Raw genomic sequence first — 26,502 nt, forward strand, 5'->3', positions numbered from 1 at the left:
AGATTAACAATTTTAAGGGATATTTTTTTACTTTTCACTGTGAATACCCAAAAATATAATAAAAAAAAATATAGGTGTAACAACAGCCCATCCCTTGTAAGTGTCACTCTTAATAGTGAAATAAATGCGCCCTGCCTTTAAAAGACATGTTACTATCAAAAGCTACGTTTTTATGCATTTGGACGCTCTGGAATTTTTCGTCTCTTCCTGACGTAAACGGTAAATAAGGGAAGAAATAAAAGAACAAATTTAAATTCCTGGCATTTCCTTAAATTCCTGGCTTGCTGTTAAATAGAAGAAGATTTCCTTATTCCAGTTCCAGTCTTACAACATCATCGAATTTTGCAAGAGTTGACGGTAAATTAACCATCATCGTATTTCAATTTCATTGGAGGGAACTACTGGGTAAAATTTTAGTTTAGCTACTTTTTGCTATTTTGAAGAGGGGTTGAGTTAGCCTAGGCCTATAAAAATCAAACTTTCAATAATGAATCCAGGGCCAGAAACCTACAGTGGAAAGGTATTTGGTAAATATATACCAAATCATATTATTGAGTTAAGAATAAAGTGAATACACCATCTGATGCCTTTTTTTATGCTGATTACAAATATGTAGGATAATCATTTCTATCAGAAATGATTTTCAGCCCCCCCTAACCTAACCCCCACCCCCATTTGTGCTAATATATATCCTGAATTGACATATTTAGGGGGGGGGGGCTAAAATTCATTTCCAACAGAAAGGATTGTTATAGGCTATTTGTAATCAGCATAAAAAAAGGCAACAAATGGTGCATTTCACTTTATTTGAAAATCAATAATATGATTTGGTATATTTTTACCTAGGCAATCATTTTGGTCAATATATACAAAATCATATTATTGAGTTAAGACTAAAGTGAATACATCATTCAATGCCTTTTTTTATGCTGATTATGAATATAATAAGCATTTCTATTGGAAATAAATTTCAGCCCCCCCCCCTATAAATGGCCATTCAGGGTTAGGTTAGGTATTGCCTATATAGATGGGGGGGGCTGAAATTCATTTCCCATTGAAATGCTTATTATATTCATAATAAGCATAAAAAAAGGCATCAAATAGTGTATTCACTTTAGTCCTAACTCAATAATATGATTTTGTATATATTGACCAATTGCTAAAATTCATTTCCAATAGAAATGATTATTATATTTGTAATCAGCATAAAAAAGGTATCAAATGGTAGATAGGCTAGGCCTATTCATTTTGGTAAATTTCTACCAAATCATATTATTGAGTTAGGAATAAAGTGAATACACCATTTGATGCCTTTTTTGGTCAATATATACCAAATCATATTATTGAGTTAGGACTAAAGTGAATACACCATTCGATGCCTTTTTTTATGCTGATTATGAATATAATAAGCATTTCTATCAGAAATGAATATCCGCCCCCCTCCCTATATAGGCTATACCTAACCTAACCCTGAATGGGCATATATAGGGGGGGGGGGGACTGAAATTCATTTCTGATAAAAAATGATTATTATATTTGTAATCAATAAAAAAAAGGCATCAAATGGTGTATTCACTTTAGTCCTAACTCAATAATATGATTTGGTATATATTGACCCCTTTTTTATGCTGATGACAAATATAATAATAATTTCTATTGGAAATGAATTTTAGCCCCCCCCCCTATATATGCCAATTCAGGGTTAGGTTAGGTTGTAGAAATATATACCCTGAATTGGCATATATAGGGGAGGGGGCTGAAATTCATTTCCAATAGAAATAATTACTATATTTGTAATCAGCATAAAAAAAAGGCATCAACTGGTATATTCACTTTATGCATAAGTCAATAATATGATTTGGTAGAAATTTACCTTCATTTTAGTTGTTACTCAATAATGTGATTTGGTAAATATTTGCTGGTTAGGTTAGGGGGGGGGGCTGAAATTCATTTCCAATAGAAATGATTATTAGCCTATATTTGTAATCAGCATAAAAAAAGGCACCAAATGGTGTATTCACTTTATTCCTAACTCAATAATATGATTTGGTAAATATTTACTGGGTAGGCTACTTCAAAGTACCTTCCTGGGACATAGGTCTACTTTAGTCTGTAGACTCATCCCTGAGAGTTTCCTAACCTAACTCATTTCCAAGATAGGAAACAGTAGTTAACTAGAATCTTGCCAAATTCAGAAAAATGCGTCTTCTAGTTTGTAGTTAAATCCTAGCCTACTAAAGTCATTGAAGTTATGTTGTCAAAACACCAAGGCAATGAAAAGCAGACTTGAACCAAAATTAAGAAAAAACATACAATTTTTTAGAGTTAAAATAAGTAAAGTTATGCCTCTTATGCCATTTTCTAAGCCTTAGAAATAGGAAAAGAGCACAGAAGCTTGAAAACATCTTCCAAGGGTATAAATTAATCTTCCATGGGCTCTGAACTCAGTCTGACTAATTGGCTTTATTGGCATTATGAGACTACATTGATGAGAAATGAGGTTGCAAAATAATGCAAACCATGAAAATTAGCAACATGTTGTGTATATTATGGGACTATATCCAGCCTTATTATGTAGGGGAAGGGGCAGCTAGGACAGATTTACAAGTAATAATCAAGATACTTGTATCTTGCAGTGGTCAAGATATTTGGAAAGAGCAATAAAATGTGAAATGAGTAATATGTTCATCTTTTAACTAATAAACTAGGCTAATTGAGGAAAGCAAAAACTCACTAGAAACACTATAATAATTAAGGAGAAATCCTATTTATTTCTTATTAAATGCTATTTCTAAATATGACAGTGACAACTGTGACAGATGCACCCCACCCCTTTCCCTAATGAGACCAGATGAATCCTAGGCTTTATTTTAGTTTTTTTTTTATTTCAATAGGGGAAAGGAAATTTGGTACTTGTGTATTATGGGCAACTCACTCAAGTTTATGCTGTGTAAAATTTGAGAACAAACTGGTTTCTTTATTATTTTTTTCAGCTTAGCACAAGAAAAAGACAAAGACAAGTGACAGAATATATGGGAAATATATAATTTGGGCTATATATCCACACATAAGGGGGGGGGGAGGGTTAAAGTATTTGGATAGTTTGAAGACAGAAAACAATTCTTTCTTGGTATGGCCACAAAAAAATACAGAATAATAGCGAGGTAGGCCTATCTGAAAATTTTGTTAACTAAAAAACAAAAAAAAAATCCCAGTATAAAGTAAATGTAATGTTTCATTTAAGTGTTTTTTTTCCTAGTGTTAAGTGTTTTTTTTTTTCAATGACCATTTTTCCAAGTATTAAGTACTATTATTAGGTTAATGTAAGTGTTTTATAATGATCACTGGTCAAAGTTTATGTTATTTGTGCCTTTCATTTATGTTATTTTGCTATGTTCATGGTTGGCTTTAAAATACACCTCAAAATCTATCTATCTAATATGCAGATTACTGCATGTAGACCCACTATACTTACCCCCCCCCCCTAATTTGCAAATATATAACCCAAAGTTATTTATAAAGTAACAAAAAAACTGGTGTGCTTTCGAATTTTACACAGCATAAACTTGCATGAGTGGCACATAATACACAAGTACCAAAATTCCTTCTCCCTACAGAATTTTTTTTTTCAAATTTTGAAAGCCTAATTGTCTGGGGGGGGGTATTTTCTGTGGGGGTAAACACCTAGAACCAACAATTGAGTAGCATAGTTCTGTTGAATTCCCTATTACCTTACTTTGCACTTTGGAGCAAATGCACTTTTGCACTTTCTATCAGTGTTGAGTTTTGACAGATGGCTTGAACAGCTTTTTTGAATGTCTACTTGTCAGTGCCAATATTTTCAGAAATTGACAAATGATTTGGGGGGGGGGGTTCTTATGAAGTAAGCTTATATGTCATAAGCATATCAGCTCTTTGTTGTCAGTAAACCAGTGTAGATAATTTCAGCTCTTAAAAATTCATCATAAGGCTTGTCTCTCATCCTAGATACTGCCTATTCAACAGTCTTTCCAAATATAATGGTTGCTACCATGATAATTGCACCCCCTCCTCTAATATCATGAGACATAACCCTAAGAAATTTATGAAACTTCATAATAAACCACAATTATAACAAAATTTTTACTTTATAATGTGCAAGAATTTTTTATGAATCATATTTTTCAGGGTCTCTTTCATCTTAATCTATATTTTTCTAGGTTTTGTGCATAGTGTTTTACATCTTGTGTATAACCTTTACCTACTCTTGTGGATTGCTTCTTTGAAACTAAACACTATAATAGCAAATAGTAGTACCATTTGGATTCCCATTCAACACTGCTGCCAAATACAATGGAGGCTGCCCTGACAATTGCATCCAAGCTCTGCTTTCATGAATGGGCCCATACATAACCATAGGTTGTATGCAAAGTTTGCTGATTGTGTTGCAATGGTAATAGAAGGGAGAAAATATATGAAATATACATACATAAAAAATCCAATACTTGTACTGTTGCCAAATTATAATAACAGCTTCATTGCTAGAGCCACTTCTCCCTTTAAATAGGTAATACTAAGTAGTACCTAGTCACACATTAAATAACAGTAATCTTTGTCACATGTTGTTTTGAACTCAGACTTGTATGAAGAACAGAAGTAATGATAGCATAAATTCATGGAAATAGAATTACAATAATTTTTATTTTTATTTTACCAGCCTCATATCTTTGGCAATATTTCATTCTGGCTACAAATATGTCAAAGACTGGCAGTTTTAAGCACTCTCGCTTTCTGCTTATTAGTATAACAATTGCAGGAAAAAATGTCCTGCACAGAGGCAGTTTTTAATTTTTTGCTTTTCTTAGTTTTGCAATGTTTTTTTTTAGCCAGAATTTTTAAGCTATCATGCTTGTCTCTTTGGAAATACTAACAAAATCTACTTGTAATTTATTTCTTGCTGAAGCCAGAGGGTCTGAGATACACACACTAGGAAACTCCAGTCAAACCCATACAACCTTCTTCCAATATAAATAACAACACTGCCATTCCATTATGCAAATAAAAAAAGGCTATTTTAAGACAGTAAAATTTAGATGAAACTAAGTGAATATTCTGGCTCTATATCTAAGTGGCTCTATATCTGGCTCTATTCAACAAGGCAAATAAATAGATATAAAATTAGACTTACAGTAAGATATATAACAATTAATGCTAAAACTAAGATTAAAACAGTCCAAATATTTTACTGTTATTCATTTTACATTTTGCTACAAGTCTAATTTTATGTTTATCTATATGCTTTGCTAAAAACAGCTCTTAGCTTTGAGTGCAATTGTTCATTTAGGTTTGTCTAAATTTCACTCTCTTAAAATAGCTCCTTGACTGTATTACCTTTTGTTATTTGTATCCCCCAATATACCAAAACCAATAATCTTAATGAGAAATGGGTCCTTTGAATAAATCTCTGTGTAGTTGTGTTTGGGAAGCATTCCCTTTAGTTACTTTTTAATGGAGGACTTAATAATGAAATTCCACATTGTTTACAACAAGAACTACTATAAGCATAGTTGTATATAAGCAAAGTTTCTGAAAAAGTATGTAGGACTATCTGAGGGTGGAAAGTTTGGAAGAACCCTTATGGTATTTTCCTCCATGGCTATAGAAATGATGGAGGATGTATGTTGTTTTATAAAATGGGAAAAAACTATACTAACAAAAAGAAAATTTTTGTTGTGTGTAACTTATTTATTTAATTATATTTATGCTTAGCTATTGCTAATTTCCACTTTTATCCTCATAAAGATGGAATTGTACATTTTGGGAACATTTCCCAAAGAGTCTCTTGTCTTAGAAAGAAATAAGTAAATTGCACCTTATGAATTTTATTGGTATAGGAAAAATTTATTTTTATTTTCTTTTATAGTTGCATAACCCAATGAGATGAATGGGAAAACAGTTATCCTAAAGACCATTGAAAATAAAGTTTTTCCTGCATATGCAGCCCAAGTCTTAGATCCACACACAGTCGTTATTGCTGGAGGTGGTCCAGGCAACACTGGCACCTTCAATGGTCTGGTAAGTTGTTTCAAATGTTTTCTTCTAACTAAAATCTGATATATGCTTTGTCACAATCTTTGAAACCCTTATGCCTCCAAGTTTTCTGAACCAACTTTTAAGTTAATGTGATATGGGGGCTATACAGATAATAACTAATTTCAGCCTAGAAGGGCAAGGGGTAAGCCTAATGCTGCCTTTCTTTTGGTTGACAATAATCTGCATACAATAGCAAAAAGATTGGGCTGCCCCTATTTTTTTTTTACTGTGAATGCTTGAAAATGCTTCTTGCAATAATATTTGTTGAAAAAACAAAGAAGCTTGTTTTTCTTGGATAGAATGGATTGTTTTCACTGAATATCATTAAATGATGTTAAAAAATAGCCAAAACTGAATGGAAATAAAATTCAACCCATGAAAATTCTACCAAAGCAAAATTTAGTATGCACAAAATTAAAATCAAGAAAACTCAACAAGGCAATCCAGACAGCATTCAACCATGCAAAGGTCAACTTAGCAAAGTCTTCCTGAAAAACCATCCAAGGGCAATTCAACCCAGGTAAAACTGTATTCACATTAAGTTTAATCTACACTTTAGTCAACTTAGCAAAAGTCCTGAAGGCAGTGCCTTAATCCTGAATTATACATTATAGTCTTTAATAATTAACTTCCAGAAATTCACATGTCTCTATTCCTATCTGCCTATTTTCACTCACTAGTTATCTGCAGCAGGATAGTATTCTAAGAAATTACTGACAAACTTTTGTATTGAAGAGTTTATTTTAATTTTTCTTTGGAGTGAGACAAAATTTCTTAAGTGTCAGTAATCAATTCCAGCAGAAAGCACTAAGCACACTAAGAGATTAATTCTTAAGTAAGGTGTGCCTTGGTATTGAAAACTTTTTTTGGCATTTTATTTGAATAGAGCAGTGGTGTCAATTGTGGGGGGATCTTTATTTTGAACATCAATAACAGCATTCCTATATACCCTAGTATCTTGTATCAATCCTGCCAGTATTTGGTTTACAACAACATAATCAATAGCCTAAGGTTAGCTGTCTTACCATCATGTGAATACAATGTTAACTTATGGGCCATTTTATGACCAAACACTTTTATTTTATAACTAGATTGTTATACTTACAAAATTGCAACAGTCTGTAACCATTACTATTTTTTTCCTACATTAAATTTACCCAGGCTTGGATACCATCTACCAACCTGGGTGTCAAAATCTAATAAAATGCAATATTTACCTGTAACCCCCTCCATTTGTTCCTATAGCTTTAGGCCAAAGTGAAATTCATCTGAGTAACTACAATCTCTGTCAGTTGGTTCTACAGGGGCTTATGCTACTATGACTGATACCCTGCTCTTTAGTCATAAAATGAGCAACTAACATTCTGTTATTGAAACCTTCCCAACCAAAACAAGACTTAGCAGCTTCCTAAAAAGATATTTATAGTAGGCCTAGAAATGAACCAGTGACCTTTAGATATTTAGTCTAACACTCTCCCAACTGGGATATTCCATTCAATGTTTATATATTATTTTAATGACACATTGTATTTATTAACATTGACCATTGAATTTGATTGTATGGGTTTAAAAGTAGGGGGCACTGCTACTAATTTCTCTCAGTATCATACTAGTCATTTTCTCAGTGCACAAGTCCCTCCTCTGCTCAACTAGGCTTAAACCATTTCCCCTAATCTGCCATGCCGTGTTTTTAACTTTAATCATTAATACACAATCTTCTACTCTGAAAACTATTTTCCTTAAATTATTCCTTCCATCTTCACCATTATCGAATTTTAGACTCTAGTTTGATATTTAATTCTTCCTGGAAAATTTCTGCCAGAAACTCATCATGGAGTCTACCATTGTCATAGCTTTCCAGATGGTAGTTACCCTTCTGAAATTTCAGCTTAAATCAACCTTTGACACTACTAGATAGTTATCTTTACTTTTAACGTCAATAACAGAATTCCTATATAGCCTAGTATCTTGTATTGATCCTGCCAGTTTTTTATTTACAATAATATAGGGAGTAAGATCGGCTGTCTTACTATCATGTGAATGCCATGTTAACCCTTTGATGCCTGAATATTGAAAAAAGAGAGGAAAAAATTCCGCGCCTGTTTCTGTGCTTTATTTAAGGTCATTCCGCAACGAAAATGCCAAGAAAAAATTTTTATTGATGAAAGTGAAGAAACTACTGAATGGTTCCCACAGGCAACATCTGGCAGTAACAGCACATAGTCACACATCGTCTAGCTAGTGTCGTAAGATAGGAAACAGTTTCTATTTGACGTGAAACACAAAGCCACTTTGCACTTCATACACTTCACCTTGGAGTGGGCTTGAACACAAGCTCGGCACCTCTGCTTGCTGTCTGTCCAAGCTGGAAAGTGCTCCTGGCCGTCGAGTCTCGTCAAGTCTGGTGAGCGGCAACTATACTTTCTTTTCTTTTGGGATAGATCTTCGTTGAATGATCTACCTCTCTTAGGTGTTGCTGAGGATGCGCCAGACAGTAAGGCGCGTGCAACGTCCGTTTTGAACTGCAGCAAGTTCATGCGTGTTTGTCCAGTAGGAAGACACCTGCGATATAGGATCCACCCATTTACAATGGAAAGGTCAAACAAGAAAAAGAAAATTTGCATGTACCACTTGTTTCGAGACTTGAAGTCAATTCTGTACAGCTCTATCAGCTAATCGGCAAGATCAACGCCACCCATAAAGCGATTGTATTCCTTCACGCAATGTGGTCTCTTCACTTCTATATATTCTTTTCGCTTGCTATCCCACCTCTCACAGGTATCTTCAGGATTCACAGCTGCATAGGTTGATATCAAGTGAACCGGCCTATTATCATACCACTTGACCACTACAACATTTAACTGCGTTTCCACCCGCCAGTCATACGAGCCTCTTCCTTGCGCTTTCATTTTGCTATCTAGTTCCAAAGCGCAGCCTTTAAAGCTGTTTACTCTAACTGTAGCCAGTGTAAGTATACCCTGATCATTTAGGGTCTGGGCCAGGTCTAGTGACGAAAACCAGTTGTCATAAAAGAGTTTGTAGTTCATCTGGTTTGGAATACTCCTCACAAGTCGAAGGAAAAAATCAGCACCAACCCCCAAATCGCTTGTATAAAGTGATCCCTTGACAGTGTACATTCCAAAATCATACACAAATCCGCTTATTCCCGCTCTGGAGATGAACCTATATCCCCACTTATGTGATTTTTTCGGATTGTACTGCTTCAGCGATATTTGCTGCTTCATCGGAACTATTTGCTCATCAATGACCTGGTGTTCTTCTGGGTGTATCTTCATGAAGTTGGCTCGAACCTTTTCTATCAAGGGACGAATTTAATGAATCTTGTCATAACCAGGGTCTCCCTGAGGCTTGTGCAATACATTGTCATTGAAATGCAAATACTTCTTTATCAGTTCAAATCTGTCACGTGACATAGCATCGGCTATCACGGAGGTACGAGCTTCGTTTGACCAGTAGCTGCGATAGGAGGGCATTTTCACTATTCCTGTAAACGCAAGGACTCACAGAAAACGCTCAATGTCAGCCGAAGAAACACCTAACTGCTTTCCATCTTTCTGAATTGCATATACAGTCGTCTGATCGCGTATGTTGTTTACTACTTCTTTATTGAAAAACAACCTGACATATTCCAATGGGGTCTTGTCGCTCATTTCTTGGTAATCTCGAAGTTAATGTTGCCACAGACCGTCTGATAGGACAAAATCTACTTTCCTCCAAGTAATGTCTCGTCGTCTCATTGGTTTGGAAGTAGGAATACTTGGGGCTTGTTGTGGTCGGGTTTCTTCACATCCATTAGCTTGAGACTCATCCTGACTGTCACAGTCGTTGGCCTCAATTCAGCCGGTTTCTAATTCAGCTTCGAACAGTTCTTCTAAAATTCGTCAGGAGGAACATACTGCGGATCAGATGGGTTATTATTTTCACTTGGCAGGTCTTCCAGGTCAGAAGTATCATCTGGACAAAGAACAAAATTCATAGCTTGTGCCAATGAAATTGGGCGTAAACATAGTTTCTTCATAATTGTAGAGTACTCATGTTCCACTGTTTTTGCTGCAGTGAATGTAGATTCGTCCATTGCAACCCTAGAAAAGACATATTGGTTGGAAAACTTAGTCAATCTTACTAGTTGTATCTACTAGAAGTTTCGTAATTTAGCTAAATAAAATTCATTATTTTACTATTGACAATGACAGCCCCAAGCTCAAGCTGTTCTGGATTGTTCCTCAGAGGTACAGATCCTATTTCTCATGGTCGAACCATCCGAAATTATAAGATAGTGGCGTAAAAACAGTTGCTACGGGATATATTAGCATGATCACACTCTATATACGTTCAGTCGCCTAAAATGTTCCCATTTCTGACGAATGGTTCCTCTAGGAACCACGATTCTTAAGGCCCCTCCCTTCCCTTAATTTTCACACTATTGATGCAAACGACACTCCATTTGAACTGTCAGACCCCTCTCTACCAGGCCAGGGAAATAAAAACTCTAGAACAAATCACTACGTTATCAATTACAAAAATACAGGCCCACCTTTCTGAAAAATCCAAGGAGGCAAAAAGTACTTACTTCGACCGTGATTATCTCACCCAAAGGCGGACGATCATAAACTGAGAAAAATACCGGGAATAGAGCTCGTTGACTATCACACAATGGTAGCAACCCCAATGGGCTAGCTTTTGTAGTTTTGATAATAAAAACTTTTGAAATTTGTGGTTCCTGAGGGAACCATCAGGCATCAAAGGATTAACTAACGGGTCATTTTACAACCAAACACTGTATTGGTTATAAATAGATTTTTATAGCTACAAAATTGCAGCAGTCTGTAACCGTTACTGTTTACTTTTCCTACACCAAATTTACCTAGGCTTGGATACCATCTGTCCCTAGTTCTTCTGACTTGGGCATCAAAATCTCCTAATAAAAACACTATATTTCTACTGTTGACCCTGTCTATTTATTCCTGTAGCTGTAAGTAAAATTCATCTGAGTCAATACTATCTCTGTCAGTCGAACAAATACAGAACTTGGGGAGCACCAGCACCAAATAATAGAGGGAAACTAGCGGGATATTTGGTTATTTTTTCCATAAAAAAGGGAACAAAGTTTTTTTTTTCATACAGTGTTGAATGAGAGACAAAGAAGAAACAGTATCGAAAATGGCCCAAGGAGGGTGGAATCTGGATGGGAAATGTCATCGGAAAATGTGTTCTGTGCAAGTGTTTGTTGTTGTATTCTTTCACAACATACCTCTCCTGTACTCAAAAGTTTCTAACCTATCTTTCTTTAGAAGAAGATAATATCGAACTTTACCTTCTTTGAAAATTATTTGCATGACTCTTTTTTGTATAGATTCAAATTTATCTGGCTCTTCCCTGGAGATGTAATGATGCCTAACTGGAGAAATATATTCGAGAAGAGGGTAAACAAAGAAAGTATAAATCCTTAAAGAGTAGAAAAGGGGTATTCCAAATTTATTTAGAAACTTGAGGAGAGGGGGAATGATGTTGGAGCTTTATGGTTGATATTTCTAAAACTGATGGGCTACCCAACTTTAAATTAGAAGAAATCATGACGCCAAGTAATTTAAAGGAGTACACACAAATTTCAGGAGATAGGATTAAGGAAATCGGATGGGGATTTAAGGAAACCGGATGGGGATTTAAGGGAACACATTAGTATTATCATGAATTTAGGGGGACTTAGATTAATATTCCAGAACGAGGCATCTTGTGCAATGTCATTGATGATGCTCATATCGTCACTCATTCTTTAGCAAGTTTCAACGACCGTAAGGTTATCGACAATTTTCTATATGTCATGAAATTCGTTAGCCAGGCTGTTAATCATGACTAAGAAAAAAGGGGGCCTAGGATTGTACCTTGGGGTACTCCACTGTCGACAAAGAGAGGATTGGAATAATGATCCAGGTATTTAACTACTTGTGATCTGTTTGATAAGGGGCAACCAAATTTACCAGGGAAGAATTAATCAGTAACAAGTTGTCCACCTAATTCATTGTAATTACAATTTTCTTGTATTTCTGGATTGTCAAATTTTGACTGGTAATTCTAATTTCTAGATATTGCTTGATAGTAGTATTTGACATTTTTGGATAGAATGTGTGTGAGAGTGTAGTACATTTTAATTTCTAGGCATTTCTTGATAACTATAGTATATTTCTAGGCATTCTTGAGAATCGAGCATGATGGTTATTCTGGCTACTCAGTTCTTGATGGCACTTTTTCGACAACAGAGCAAGCAGATACTATGGCCATACATGAACAAGACAACGAAAAATTCATTGCTGTTGGACTAAGCAAACAATGTGTGATTTGTAAAATTTCTAGAAGGAGGAAACAAGGTATGAATAAAAAGGCAAAAAGTTTTACGTAGGTACCATATTATAATAGGGCCTTTTATAGCCTAATAATTGGACCTTTTTATTATGATATGGTCTTTTTATTATAACTGGACCTTTTTATTATAATAGGACCTTTTTACTATAATTGGACTCTTTTATTATAATTGACCTTTTTTACCATAATCGGGCCTTTTATTATAATAGGGCCTTTTTGTTCGGGCCTTTTTATTATAATAGGTCCTTTTTATTCTATTTGGGTCTTTTTGTTACAATAGGGCATTTTTATTATATATGGAGCTTTTCATTATAATAGGTCTTTCTTATTATAATCAGACGTTTTTATTACAATAGGGCCTTTTGTTGTAATAGGGCCTTTTTGTTATAATTGGGCCTTTTTATTATAATAGGGCCTTTTCGTTATAATAGGGTCTTTTTATTATAATAGGGCCTTTTCATTATAATTGGGTCTTTTTAATATAATAGGACCTTTTTATTATGATTTAACTGGCTTTTTAATAAATTAATAATAAGGTCATTGCTTGGAAATTTTGCCAAGGGTGACAATTTTCTAATGAAAAGATGTGACGATAATAGGTTATAAATACGGTAATAAGTAATAATGATGGTTAAGGAACTTCGAAAATTTAAATATTTTTCTAGATAATAGTGTCTTCATTAAAGTTTTCTTTTTCTCCGTGCAAGTTTTCGGTATGTTATTTTTCCAGAATCTTGCGATTTGAATGTTTCAACGTAAGGCGACAGTTTACCTATTATTCATAGCTGAGATTTGGATTTATCCATCTACTAAATTGAATTTTTGAAATTCTCTTTATTTTTATTTTAGATTGAAAAATAAGTTGAAACATGGGAAAATAGGGAAGTCTTACTATCTTTTTATAAAGCAAGTTTGTATCATTCTCTAAGAAAAATTCTAAGTAATATCAAAATTCTTGGTCGGTTCATGAATAGCCCTGAAATTAATGAATCTGATGATATATCGACCTTTCGTCGCAAGTCTGCAGACTTGTCGGAAAATTCATCACAGGAAACACACCCGGTCTTTCAATATTGTATCATACTGCTGTTGCTCTTCATATTTCTTATGGCTGTGTCCTCTGGTCTAGTAATTTTTATCCAAATTTTAAAAGAGTGCAGCTTCTTCGTCGTCTTCTCATTGTTTGGACAACCTGAAATGCTGCGCTTTTTGCAATGTTTGGGCAATGTGAAGATAGGCTTGGCTAAAAAAAGCGTTACGGGAGTAGTAGTCTGGTTTCTCACAGTAACGTCATCTAGAGAATGTGACTGGTGCTGCGTTGTGTTTTAAGAAATCACGAATGCTAAACATTGGTCAGATTTGAGATGATCAAGCTGTTATTTTTGTCTATCGATTTTAGTAAGATTCATGTCCTGCTTTTTATGCTGATTCTTTTTCGTGCAAATCGTTCAGTCCACAGGTATGTAACAAGAGGGGTGGATAATTTTACTGTTGAGCGTCGAGACACCACATGTGCAAGTTTTGGAATTAGATATTTAATTCTAGCTATTTAAAGTGGTGTATTGTCCTTTTGGGCCAACCATCTAGGGCTAAACAGTAAGCAGGTCTACGCGATTGGGGTGGGCGGATGTCGCAAAGAAAGATTTAAGGGAAATATGAACTTCCTGGAAGAGTGTAAAGAGGGAGGCCTTAAATAGATTAGGATGGAGGTGGAGTGTACGTAGCTGTGTTGGCCTCAGCTTGCTTGGGGCTGCGGTGAGTTGTTTGTAGTAGTAGTATCAGCTTGCACTCGGGAGGCTGAACGCGTTGGGTCATTTAAAGTAAAAGTTAAAAAATATTATCGGGAAATGGGAAATATTTTTTCTTTTACATTTTGGTATTATTGGTCAACTGAGAGAGAGTGTGCTGTTGTCCTTTTTCTTAAACAAACTTATTAAAGGTTGAGAATCAGAAACTAAAATTGCTGGCATAAAAAAAAAGAGAAAATAGCAAAAACCCGAAGTATTGCTCCCAGAACACACAAAATCAAACGAAAGAATAAATGAAAGGACTCTGCTCAGCTTTCTGGATAAATATTTTTTTTTTTGCACGAGGCATTTCCATGACATGATGTCTGTCATTGCATGATGCAATTCTTTCTATCGATCATTTTTGAACACAAATGCGACTTAACAAATTTGAAATGCTGCAAAATCATTGCAAGACTTTGTTCGATCCTATGCGGTTGCTATTTCTTGCATAATTAGGCATTTGTAATTGATCAATTGGCAAGTGATTAAATAATTGGCCAAACGCAGAAACGCAAAAGAGGTCTAAATCAAATGTGAAGAGTAAATTTTCCTCAGCTGTTGTTGTTGCTGCAGTTTCTGGCCTGAAAAGGTGCATTGCAATGCGAGTAAACAACATTTATGATATTGATAATAAAACATACCTGATCAAATTAAATAGACAAAGCAGCTCTTCAGATGTTTACAATGGACAAAATTGCTTCACAAAGAGAGAAAGACCTTTTGAAAAGTTTAAAAGATCAAGATGTGTCTAGGAACCTACCAGGAAAAGTTAAAATATTTGCTCAAAACTTGAATGAAATGAAAAAGTAAAGAATCCCAATGTGACACGAAAAAAGTAGAATTTCAGATAATTTTAAGATTATCGAATGTTCCAAGATAAAAAGTGCGCGTATGTGTACTTTTCGTTATTCCGAGAAATTGTGACTCAAAGTTCACTGGGGTGTGCACCCATTTTGGGCTAACGTTTGTTCTACATTTGTCTTTTCCATTGACTCTCAACGGTTGAATGATATAAAATGGGGCTTACGTCACTTTTAATTGTTAACCGCACTGTTAGCTGTCTAGCGACGACACCACATAAAAGAACTGTTCAAATGCCAATTCGTGGTAGTTGATACATCAGAAAAATACAAGTAAATTGACTAGTGGTTTTGATTTTAACTTATCAACTATCTGGCCGTAAGTACAGGTAGAGGAGAAAAAAGGCCGCTCGGATACACACTCACCAAGGCCTACCGGCGTGTGGACACGTCCCGGGGGATACAAACCTTCTCACAGCAATGGGATAAATTGCATGGTGAGGCAGAATACCATCATGGGAGGATCCTCCATAAGAGGAAAATTCCGACTGAGCTTAGGATTGAGATTTTGGACAGCAGCCTATACAAAAGACTACCCTGACCTGTGAAGATACATGCAAGACAGGGGACCTTGCGATTACGCAAATTGTCAATTTTTACATGCAGGATTTATCATTGGGAAAGGTGTGAATGTTTGATCCTGGATGTGTCCGTAAAGGCTAAGGGTATTAAGGCAAAATTTCGGGAAATGTCAAGGGTTCTGTTGAGTTAAATCAAACGAAAGTGTCTGTATCCAATTTATCAAAAAGGCGTATCTGCAATAGTTTAGGAACAGCTAAGGGTATTAACTTGAAACTTACAGGGCCGCTACTGCTACTATTGCAGCTGCAAATGAGACTCATTGCAACTGCAAATTGTCTATTTCCAACAGCAACTGTGATTGCGACTGCTTTCAACTGCTATTACATCTACTTGTGACTACTTTCAGAGACTGTCGAGGGGGGGGGGAAGATGTTGAACTTTGAAACTTTAATATTGAAAGAAAAACTTAGCTTTGATGTTTTGATACTTTGAGGAAACTTTGATGTTGAAATGGTGAATGTTGAAAAACTTGAAACTTTGACTGTAAAAAACAAAGAAAAATTAATAAAAAAATCTAAATGAAGTTTTTTTCAAAGAAAAGTAAAGAGCTTTACTAAACTTAAGACGTTATATGTTGAAGACACACATAGTTTTCAATAAAACGGGATTGACGCAGTAGACTTTAGACTTTTACAGTTAGGGAAGGAGCAAGGAGGCGGTTGCCAAACTATTGTATGTACTGATTTTTGTTCGTTTTAAGTTTGATTTGAATAATCAATTTAAGTTATACTAGTTTTAAGATTTATTTATTCATTTACATTGGTAACTGTTGAATGTTTGTTTGCTATGATTGTTTATGAAATGTTAGTTCTTTTTGCGTTTCATTTATTCTTTAATAGTAATTTCTGGTGGTTTTGAGTTTAAATTAATATATGAATTTATTTCTGCTCATTTTAAGTTTAATATGACTCTTTGTTTTTCATTGAAAAATATCTTTTTTGGAAAGTTTTTTTTATTTATTCCTAAGAAATATCTATGGATCTCAAACCAATAAAATTTATAAATACGGCTATGACGTCCGCGGCAAGCGACGCAACCCCCGGATTGGTGTGAATTTTGAGAAGTAAGTACGCCAACCGTGCTACGGGGCTCCTTGCAGGTGATACAACATCGAATATGGTAACGAAGAAAAAAATCAACAAGCCATACAGTGGCGAAATTTCGTCAAAATCCTGGAGGGGGGGGGGCAAAATTGGAGCTACTTTTCCTAAATCAAGTAAAATGATAGTGATATATGAGCCATATAGAACCATAAGGGCAAATATATACTAAGGAAAACTGACCTGTTCCTCTGGATGATTGAATTATGCAGGCTAATCTTAGTTTTGTCACGATTTTTTACAAAAACGAAATTTCGGCGGGGGGGGGGCAAGCTGAGGTCTGGAGGGGGCAGTTGCCCCACCGCCCCATTGCAAATTATGCCCCTGAAGCCATATATTTGGGAATAATAGTCATAAAGCAAGCAAAATCAAGACTAACGATTGGTAGTTGGAACGTCAGATCTGTCAAACAAAAAGCCACTCAACCTCTCCTTGTCCATGACATGGAGAAGTACAGCATTCATATATTATATGTTTCCGAGACCAGAATCTCCAATTCTGGCTCCACAGTAATCACAGTCCCCAAAACGCAACAGTAGTTCCACCTTTTCTACTAAGGAATAGACGATAGCTCAATGGCGTTAGTTTCATTATGAACCAAAGAAGCAGAAACGCATTTCTTGAGGGGGAACCTGTTTCTCCCAGACTGGTCAGGATTAGGCTGAAAGGAAACCGTGCAAATATGTCCATTCTCTTCACATACGCCCCTACTTGTGATGCTACCGTTACCGCTAAGGATGAATTCTATGCGGATTTGCAACAAGTGTCCTCTTCAGTTGCTGCATGAGACTACCTGATTCCGGCTGGCGACATCAACGCGAGAGCTGCGTCTCATAGCAACACTCATATCCTTGGGAAGTTTGGACCGGGAATATGAATTAAGGAAATGTGAAGTGAAGGCCATGGATAGAATAGCTGAAGATCTAGAAGATGCAGCCAAGTGGCACAATAGCAAAACATTGTATTTGCATGTTGAAAATTGAGAGGGAGTAGTCAATCGGGACTTGTCAAAAAGTAATAAAGCCCTAGGTGCTGAATTCATTACTGAAGATTCTGAATATGATTTTTGAAAAAGGGAAAATACGTAGTGATTATAAAAAGGGAGACTTTAAAAAGATTGGGATAGAGGATGAGTGTGCGTAGCTTTGGCCTCGGGGGGCTTGGTGCTGCAGGGAGTTATTACTAGTAGTTGTAGTAGTATGCCTCTGGATATGACCCGCGCAGTTTTTTTTTTCTATTGTGTATTACAATAAAAATCTTTTTTCCTTAAAATTAATCAAAATAATTTTTACAATTACAGGGGGACCCCCCCCCCCATATTCCCCTGGATAATTTCGGATATTGATTAGAAGAGAAATTGAAAGTTCTACTCACCTGTTTAAGTCAGAGGCAATGCTATAGCGTTGCATATAGTAAAGAGCCATAAGGGTTCAACGTATTGTTATTGATTTTATTTATTTTTTCCCGAAGTCACTTCAAACGGAAGGGGTGGTCGTATAAACTTTGGAGGGAGCTCATTCAATTAAAAATTGAAAGTTTCTGTACCCTTTATAAGATTCAAAAGGGATCAGGGGGCAGCCAGCCTTCTCCGACGCCCTTTTTTACCGTAGTTAGGGAGGGTGCAGCAAACTCAAAGGGTGTATTTTATTGCCAAAATATCCTAACTCTCATTGAGCCTTCAGGTAAATACAGAATTAGTTCTAAGGAAGGGGCGGAGAGGGGATGTAGAAATTGATATTTAATCCCTCTTGATTTCTGGGAATATTTCTTTTTTGTGTTGTTATTATGAAAGTAAAAAGTAACAGTGAGCCCCAAAATTAGCAGAATTTATTCTGTATAGGAGGGGCCCTTCCTCATCCCCAACCCCTCCTCATGGTTGTAGAAACTTCGGAGGATGCTCACTCAATCGGAAACTGAGAGTTCCTGTCTCTTTTTATAAGTCAACAGTGATTGGAGACCAACCAGCCCCTACCCTGAAACTGTTTTGATATATCATCCTTTTGTTATCCCTTAGGACATTTGATTGACAATTCGATGTACCTATTTTGTACTTTCTCTGCGACTGCTTAGTTTTGCGTTTAGGGGTATTATATGGGGGGATTTTTCGAAGGATGGACGCTGCGTCCCCATAACTTCATGCTAAATTTCTTGTAATTTTCGCTTTTGTGGGCTCAGAGCTATTAATATCAATACCATGTAGCACTGACATACTATCGGTTCCAGGTATTATAAAATACAAGAGTGAAACAGAATAAGCGGCTATAAATACGTCAAACACGACCTTTAGATTTGATAGTGAAGTTATGCTCTTAGTCAAGTTGGTCTCTGAACCGCTCGTATATTTAAGAGCTTAAATAGGTATAGTATCGTAATAAAATATAAGGGTGGGAAAGAATAAGCGAACATAAAACAACAGATTCGACCTCTAAGCTAGACAGTGATGATAAAGCAAACAGTAGTAGAATTTCTCGAAGAAGTTTCATTTCTTGTAATGATTAAAGTAAAAAAAAGTTTTTTTTTAACTGAAAATGAGGAGCAACATTAAAACTCAAAACGAATAGAAATCATTCCGTATACGAAGGGGTTGCCTCCCTCCCCAATATCTTGCTCTTTACGCTAAAGCTTTTAATACTTTTAAAAAGGCTTCATGTTCTAATTAAACGGCCGTGGGTTTGAGGAGCTGTTCTTTTAAATTGGGACAAACAGTCAAACTTTAGCGGAAATAGCGAGGTATTGAGGAGGAGAAAAACCCCTTCATATACGGAATAATTTCTGTTCGTTTTGAGTTTTAATGTTGCTCCTTACTTTCAGTTAAAAAACTTTTTTATATTTTGTTTCTGATCATTTTTCAAATAATACTGGTAAATCTGGCACACCCTTCAGGAAAAATACCCCTCACGGGAAACTCCTCTGAGGAAATTCTTTCCCCACGTGAAATACACCCCCTCTTAAAATTCCTAGGACAGTTCCATCCTCGCTGAAAATCACCCCCCCCCCCAGTAAAATTTCTTGCTGACGGTTCACCCTGAAAAATTCTCCTTAACATACTTTCATTTGAAAAAGACTTTAATTTCTAATCTTTTTCTCGATCACTCAGGAATCCTCCCCCCCATCCTTCCGTGGACATTTTTTCGGAAATCCCAACACGCTGAAAATACTCACGGATAATTCCCCCGGAACGTCTCTAAATGCAACATTGAGTTGGGAAAGAGATAGTAAGACAAATAAAAAGAATTTCGCATAAGAATTCTGTCAAATCCCCCCAGTGTAAAATTTCACACGGAAAATTCTGCCTATGGAAACCCACCCCAAGCGCAAAATCCCTTTCCCCGAAAAATGTCTCTATACTTCCCAATATCAAATACTATATGTGAGCAATGGGTAAATATCCTAGCTTACTGGCCTCTCCCCATGGACCGTGGGGGTCATGTTATTCCTAAAGACAAAGTTATTGGAACTTTAAATTTTGCTGAATAAAATGACTGTCTCAAAATTTTAATCGGATAACTTTGGGGAAAAGGGGCGTGGGAGGGGGCTAGTTGCCTTCAAGTTTTTTTTATCAATTAAAAAGGGCACTAGAACTTTTAATTTCCGTTCAAAGACCCTCTTTCCCGATCTTTTAGGACTATTATTTCGATACGATTACCCCTTGGAAAAAAAACGAATAAACGCACATCCGTGATGTCCTTCTGGCACAAGATGCAAAATTCCACATTTTTGTATATATGAGCTTTAAACTTCTACAGTAGAATTCTCTGATATGTTGAACCTGATAGTGTGATTTTCATTAAGATTCTTTGACTTTAAGGGGGTGTACCCCTCCCCCGTTTTTTCAAAACTCAGGCAAATTTGCTTAGGCTCGTAACTTTTGATGGGCAACATTAAAATTGATGAATCTTATATATTTGGGATCTGCATAATAAGCTGATTCTTTTGACGTATCTTTTATAATCAAAATTCCGTTTTTTAAGTTTCGGTTTCTATTGAGCCGAGTCGCTCCTTACTTAACGAACTGTTTGATATTAATGCATCGAACATGTGGTGATAAGAAATGGATTTTTTTTTCTTTTGGGTTTTGATGTGAAGAATGTTTTTAAGTACTCATTAGAATAAACAGACTTTTTCAATACCTTTTAGAATAAACTTAGTTAAATTGACTTTTAAGAAATTATTTGCTGTCCAATGGCAAAACTAATTTTTGGTTTTGTGGATTCTTGTTTTTCTAGTATTTAAAAACGTTTATAATGCAAATTTTGAGGAAACTCCCGTGTAGATATGAATGATTGTTAATAGTCAGTAAAATGCATTTACTCTAAAGCCATAGAAACTGCAAAGATTGGACTTGGTCAGGTTGGTTTCCGAAAGGCTTTCCATAAAGCGTTTTTTTTTTCTTTCTATGAGAAGCGGACTCTTTGGCCAATGGAATTGAAGACATCCCTCCCATAGAATACTCTGCTGTGACACTGAGTTCTGAAGTGGTCTGGTGAGTTTTAAAGCTTTATTAAATGACTTCTTCAAGCATAGAGCTCCTAGTCTTGGTAGATTATGATTTCTATAATTTTTCTTATATTTTCTCGTATTGTTCCTTTTGCTTATTAAATAAAAAAACACGTTTTTTTTAACTGAAAGTAAGGAGCGACATTAAAACTTAAAACGAACAGAAATTATTCCGTATATGAAACGGGCTGTCCCATCCTCAACACTCCGCTCTTTACGCTAAAGTTTTTGATTGTTTTAAAAGTAGAGTTGTGACAAAGAGAGGTTTTGAATTTGGGTCGCCGTGCATGAATAATTAAAACGAAATTTGCATGTTAATTTTGCAAAAATTTTGCAAAATAAAAACAACACAGAAATTGGTCGATAGTTAGCCATATTTCTGTACTTAAAAATTTCTCTTTATAATTACTTTTTAACTTACTGAGAAATTCGTACTTTACAGAAAGGGCTGAAGATAGTGTCAGAGGTAGGACTTATTATACACTTGCAACACAAAGAAAATTAAACCCCTTGTTAAATAGACTATCACTTGAACTAAGTTAAACTTTTTAATCCGTGTTATTCGAAGTTACTTTTTGTTCTATCTTAAGTTTTACTCCTGTGAGAATGGTTTTGTTCATGAGCTGACTATTGCCTGTTCCCGGATCATTGTCTGAATTTATATACAACCTGAATTTAGGAAGAGAGACAGACGGCTTCAACGGAAATTTTACGAACCTAACCCGCATTTTCTTTGTTTCATTTAACAGTTGAGTCATTGTCAATTCAGCAGGCGACACACGGAGGCAAAGGTGAAATATGTGGTGAAAGAAAGGTGAAAAAAACAACAACAAAACGCCACGATGTTTGGCTCCACTTCCACGGAAAAATTCCCCTCCCCACGGAATTATCCTCTGGACAATTCAATTCGGGCGAAAACTTGCCCCGGACAATTACCCTTACATTGTTTACACGTAAAATCCACACAAAGGAATTCTGGCAAATTCCCCCAGTATAAAATTTCCCCTGAGAAGTTCACCCCCTGGAAACTTCCCTCTCCATAAATAAGTCTACCTATGTAAAATCCCCCCGGGAGGAAATTTATCCTCCCCTCTCCACCCTAAATAGGTATGTATACTTCCCAATAACAAATACTATACGTAAACAATGGGCAAATTTTTATAACTTAAAAACCTTTCCCCAGAGGCTGTGGAAGGGGGCCTATTTACCCTCCAATTTTTTTGGTCACGTAAAAAGGGCACTAGAACTTTTTATTTCCGTTATAATGAGCCCTCTCCCGGCGTTCTTGGCCCACTGGGTCGATACGATCACCCCTGGGAAAAACAAAAACAAACACACACAAAAAAAAAACAAATAAACACGTATCCGTGATCTTTCTTCTGGAAAAAATTACGAAATTCCAAATTTTTGCATATAAGAGCTTGGAACCTCTACAATAGGGTTCTTTGATACGCCGGATCTGATGATTTGATTTCATTAAAATTCTATTACTTCTAGGGGATCTTTCGCCCTTTTTTCAAAAATCAAACACATTTTCTGAGACTCCTAACTTTTGATAGGGAAGACTAAACTTAATCAAACGTATATATTTGGAATCAGTATAATAAATCGATTCTTTTGATATATCTATTTGTATTAAAATTCCTTTTTTAGAGTTTCGGTTACTATTAAGCAGGATCGCTCCTTACTAACAATTCGTTAGTAACCACGGACTGTTTGATTCGTACCTATTATGGTTCCAACACAATATAATTATCAAACCGGAGGATTAATCTCAATCGGAAACAGTTGAGCACACCCCTCCTGCTCTCCATAAAAAAGGTACTCGTGACTCCCTGGGATCCACTTACAGTTTTGCAAAAAAAGATCAGACCAGAATTTACTTGATTAAGCATAATTTTGCCTGAAGAATTCAGTGTCCAATAATTAACGTTAAATTTAGTGTTTAGAAAATCAGTTTAATGTTTAAACACAGTAATTTCGAATATCTGTGGAAGTTTTTGCATCCCACAATTGAGGGCAGAAATAAACATACATGTACACACGTGGGAGGACTTCTCCTTTTAAGTTCGTCCCAAAGGACTCTTCCTTTTTTTGGTGGTGGGGGAGGGGATATGGTCACCTGATAATACAGTTCTGATATATTTTGGACCAGTCCTATTCAGGGGGTTCTTTGAACCCCCTTCCCCAAAGGGGTGGATCTATGTGTGCTTGGGAATAAAAGTCTTTTTATGAAAAACTTTATTTATTATCTTTTAATTCAGTTTTCTCAATTCAAAGAAATAAGTAAAAATGTAATCATACACCAGCTCCATTCATTCAAATACACTTACAACAAAACTGCACCTCCTAAGATTCTGTGACAAGTTTCAGAAAATATGATGACTTGTATCTCTTTGTACAAGGGTGCAAACTAGTTAGAACCTTGTAAGGAAGGTCCACGGATTTTTTCTTTGGGGGGGGGGGGGGTAAAAAAAATGATAAAATATTTTATTTTAAGTGAAAAGGTGAAGATAAAGTTGCGTGTTTAAGTGTTTGTTCTTTTTTCCATGGGTGATTGTATCCAGGCCCGTACGTATAAATGTTTCCTGGGAGAGAGGAGGGAAATTTTCAAAAGAAATGAAAAATGTTGGTAAATTTGCAGAAATGGAAAGTTTTGTGAATAATTGTAAGAATACCCCTGATTTTGATTCTAGAACCCTGTTTGCCCCTCCCCCCCCCCCATTCTAACCAAATTAGTAATTTGTGTTATAGTCTAAGAAAATATTTATTAGTTAAATGAACTAACACTTAAAATCTTTATCTACTGCTACTACTAGTACTAACAACTGCTGGAGCACCATACCGCCTGAGAAAAGCGCAGCTGCGTATAATCTTCCGCCTCAATCTATTCTAAGCTTTGCCCTTTACTCCCTGACACGAACTCCCTATTGTCTTTTAAATCCTTTTTTATGGCCTCTTTCCACCCCAATTGGGGGGAAAATAGGGAGAAAACTGCTTTTCGTTTAGTTCTAAATGAACGACAGAAAAAAATATGAGCTTTGACAATCTGTCATCCTTCATCCATAAAACGTGTCATAGCCATCCCCATCTTTCTTTGATTATAGCCGTAGAAAGTGAGATAGGACCATATTTTTCGTACACCTTGTTATTTGATTAAATAAAAAAAAACAAGTTTTTTAAACTGAAAGTAAGGAGCGACATTAAAACTTAAAACGAACAGAAATTATTCCGTATATGAAAGGGCTGTCCCCTCCTCAACGCCTCGCTCTTTACGCTAAAGTTTTTTATTGTTTTAAAAAATAAAGTTGTGAGACAGAGTCAAACTTTAGCGTAAAGAGCGAGGCGTTGGGGAGTGGACAGCCCCTTTCATATACGGAATAATTTCTGTTTGTTTTAAGTTTTAATGTCGCTCCCTATTTTCAGTTTAAAAAACTTGTTTTTTTTTTTATTTCATTTCTTTTAGTTTTATATTTAATTAAGCTTTTATTTTCATAAAAATTTTAATTTCATTTTGATAAATGGATCTCTTTACAAATTAAATTACGTAACTAACTTCTATATTCCTATATTTTTCTTCTGGCAAAAAATACAAGTTGCAGATTTTTGCATATATGAGCTTGAAACCTATGTATTAGGGTTTTCTGATACGCTGAATCCGACGGTGTGATTTTCATTAAAATTCTTTCACTTTTAGAGGATGTTTCCCCCCTCTTTAGAAAGTCGAGTAAATTTTCTCAGGTTCGTAGCCTTTGATGAGTAATACTAAACTTAATAAAATTTAGATATTTAGAATCAGCATTATAAACACATTCTTTTAATACATTTATTGACATCAAAATTCCGTTTTTAAAAGTTTCGATTACTATTGAGCCGTATCGCTTGTTTTTTTATTGTTTTTTTTTGTTACGTATATGTTATTACGTATATGAGGGGGTTCTCCCCTTAGTCAATACCACGCTCTTTACGTTAAAAGTTAAAAAAAAAGTTTTGATTCACAAACCCCTGAATAACAAAAGCCGTTTAATTATAATTTATTGCTCTTTTTAAAGCAATAAAAAAAAAGTGTAGCTTAATGTGCGTGTTTTTGAGTTGGGGGACAACCCCCTCACATACGTTATAATTTCTGTTCGTTTTAAGTTCTAATATTCCTTCTTACATTTCAGTTGAAAAAACTTGAATTTTTTTATTTAATTTCTGATCGTTTTTTAAATAATGCTTGGAAATCCGGCGCCCCCTTCATAGAAATGTCCCTTACCCCAAAGAAACATCCTCCACGGAAATACTCTTCAGAGTAACCCCCTCCTCTAGCCCCCCCCCCTCCAGAAAAAATCCTTCCTGAAAATGGTTGTATACTTCCAAATAACCAATAAATAATGCTGGCAAGTCCGGCGCCCCCTTCCTGGCAATTTCCCTGCCCCCAGGAAAACTTCCATCATGGACAGATCCCCCACAATACCCATCGACCCACCCTTCCCTCCCCCTCCCAGAAAAAAACCTCCTGAAAACTTCTGTATACTTCCCAATAACCAATACTATTTGTTAACATTGGGTAAAGTTCATAACTTTTAGCCCTCCCCCTGGGAACTTCGGGGGATTAAGTCATCCTTAAAGACATATTTATCATATTTTCGACCATGCTGAACAAAATGGTTCTCTCAAAATTTTCATCGAATGACTTTGGGAAAAAAAATGAGCACGGGAGGGGGCCTAGTTGTCCTCCATTTTTCTTTGTCAGTTAAAAAGGGGCACTTGAACTTTTAATTTCCGTTCGAATGAGCTCTCCCACAATATTTTAGGACCACTGGGTCGATACGATTACCCCTGGGGGAAAAAAAACAAAAAAAAACAAACAAACAAATAAACACGTATCCGTGATCTTTCTTCTGGCAAAAAATGTAAAATTCCACATTTTTGTAGATAGGAGCTTCAAACCTCTACAGTAGGGTTCTCTGATACGCTGAATATGATGGTGTGATTTTCATTAAGGTTCTATAACTTTTAGGGGGTCTTTCCCCCTTTTTTTGAAAATCAGCCAAATTTTCTCAGGCGCTTAACTTTTGATGGGTAGCACTAAACTTTATGAAAATTAAATATTTGAAATCAGCATTGAAATCTGATTCTTTTGATGTATTTATTGGTATCAAAAACCCGTTTTCTAGAGTTTCGGTTACCATTGAGCCGGGTCGCTCCTTACTTACAGTTCGTTACCACGAACTG

At 35.8% G+C, this 26,502-nt stretch overlaps 1 protein-coding gene across 3 annotated transcripts in view; it reads left to right on the forward strand.

Moving 5' to 3' along the window:
- The first annotated feature begins 229 nt into the window (after positions 1-229).
- The window catches only part of LOC148945057 (guanine nucleotide-exchange factor SEC12-like), a 45,646-nt gene continuing 19,373 nt past the window's right edge, over positions 230-26,502 (forward strand). The window contains exons 1-4 of one of the 3 annotated variants that reach the window (XM_089098541.1): positions 230-357; positions 5,903-6,054; positions 12,281-12,458; positions 21,187-21,268. In XM_089098541.1, the coding sequence (XP_088954667.1) occupies positions 5,920-6,054; positions 12,281-12,458; positions 21,187-21,268 (395 nt within the window). In that variant the 5' untranslated portion in view covers positions 230-357; positions 5,903-5,919. Of the gene's footprint in view, positions 406-5,902; positions 6,055-12,280; positions 12,459-21,186; positions 21,269-26,502 lie in introns of all 3 variants that reach the window. The other 2 variants (XM_089098543.1, XM_089098542.1) reach the window with 2 other exon arrangements.

Source organism: Artemia sp. Qi Xiang Cuo, chromosome 13, assembly GCF_049724085.1.
Source record: "Artemia sp. Qi Xiang Cuo chromosome 13, ASM4972408v1, whole genome shotgun sequence".
NCBI classification, from domain to species: domain Eukaryota; kingdom Metazoa; phylum Arthropoda; class Branchiopoda; order Anostraca; family Artemiidae; genus Artemia; species Artemia sp. Qi Xiang Cuo.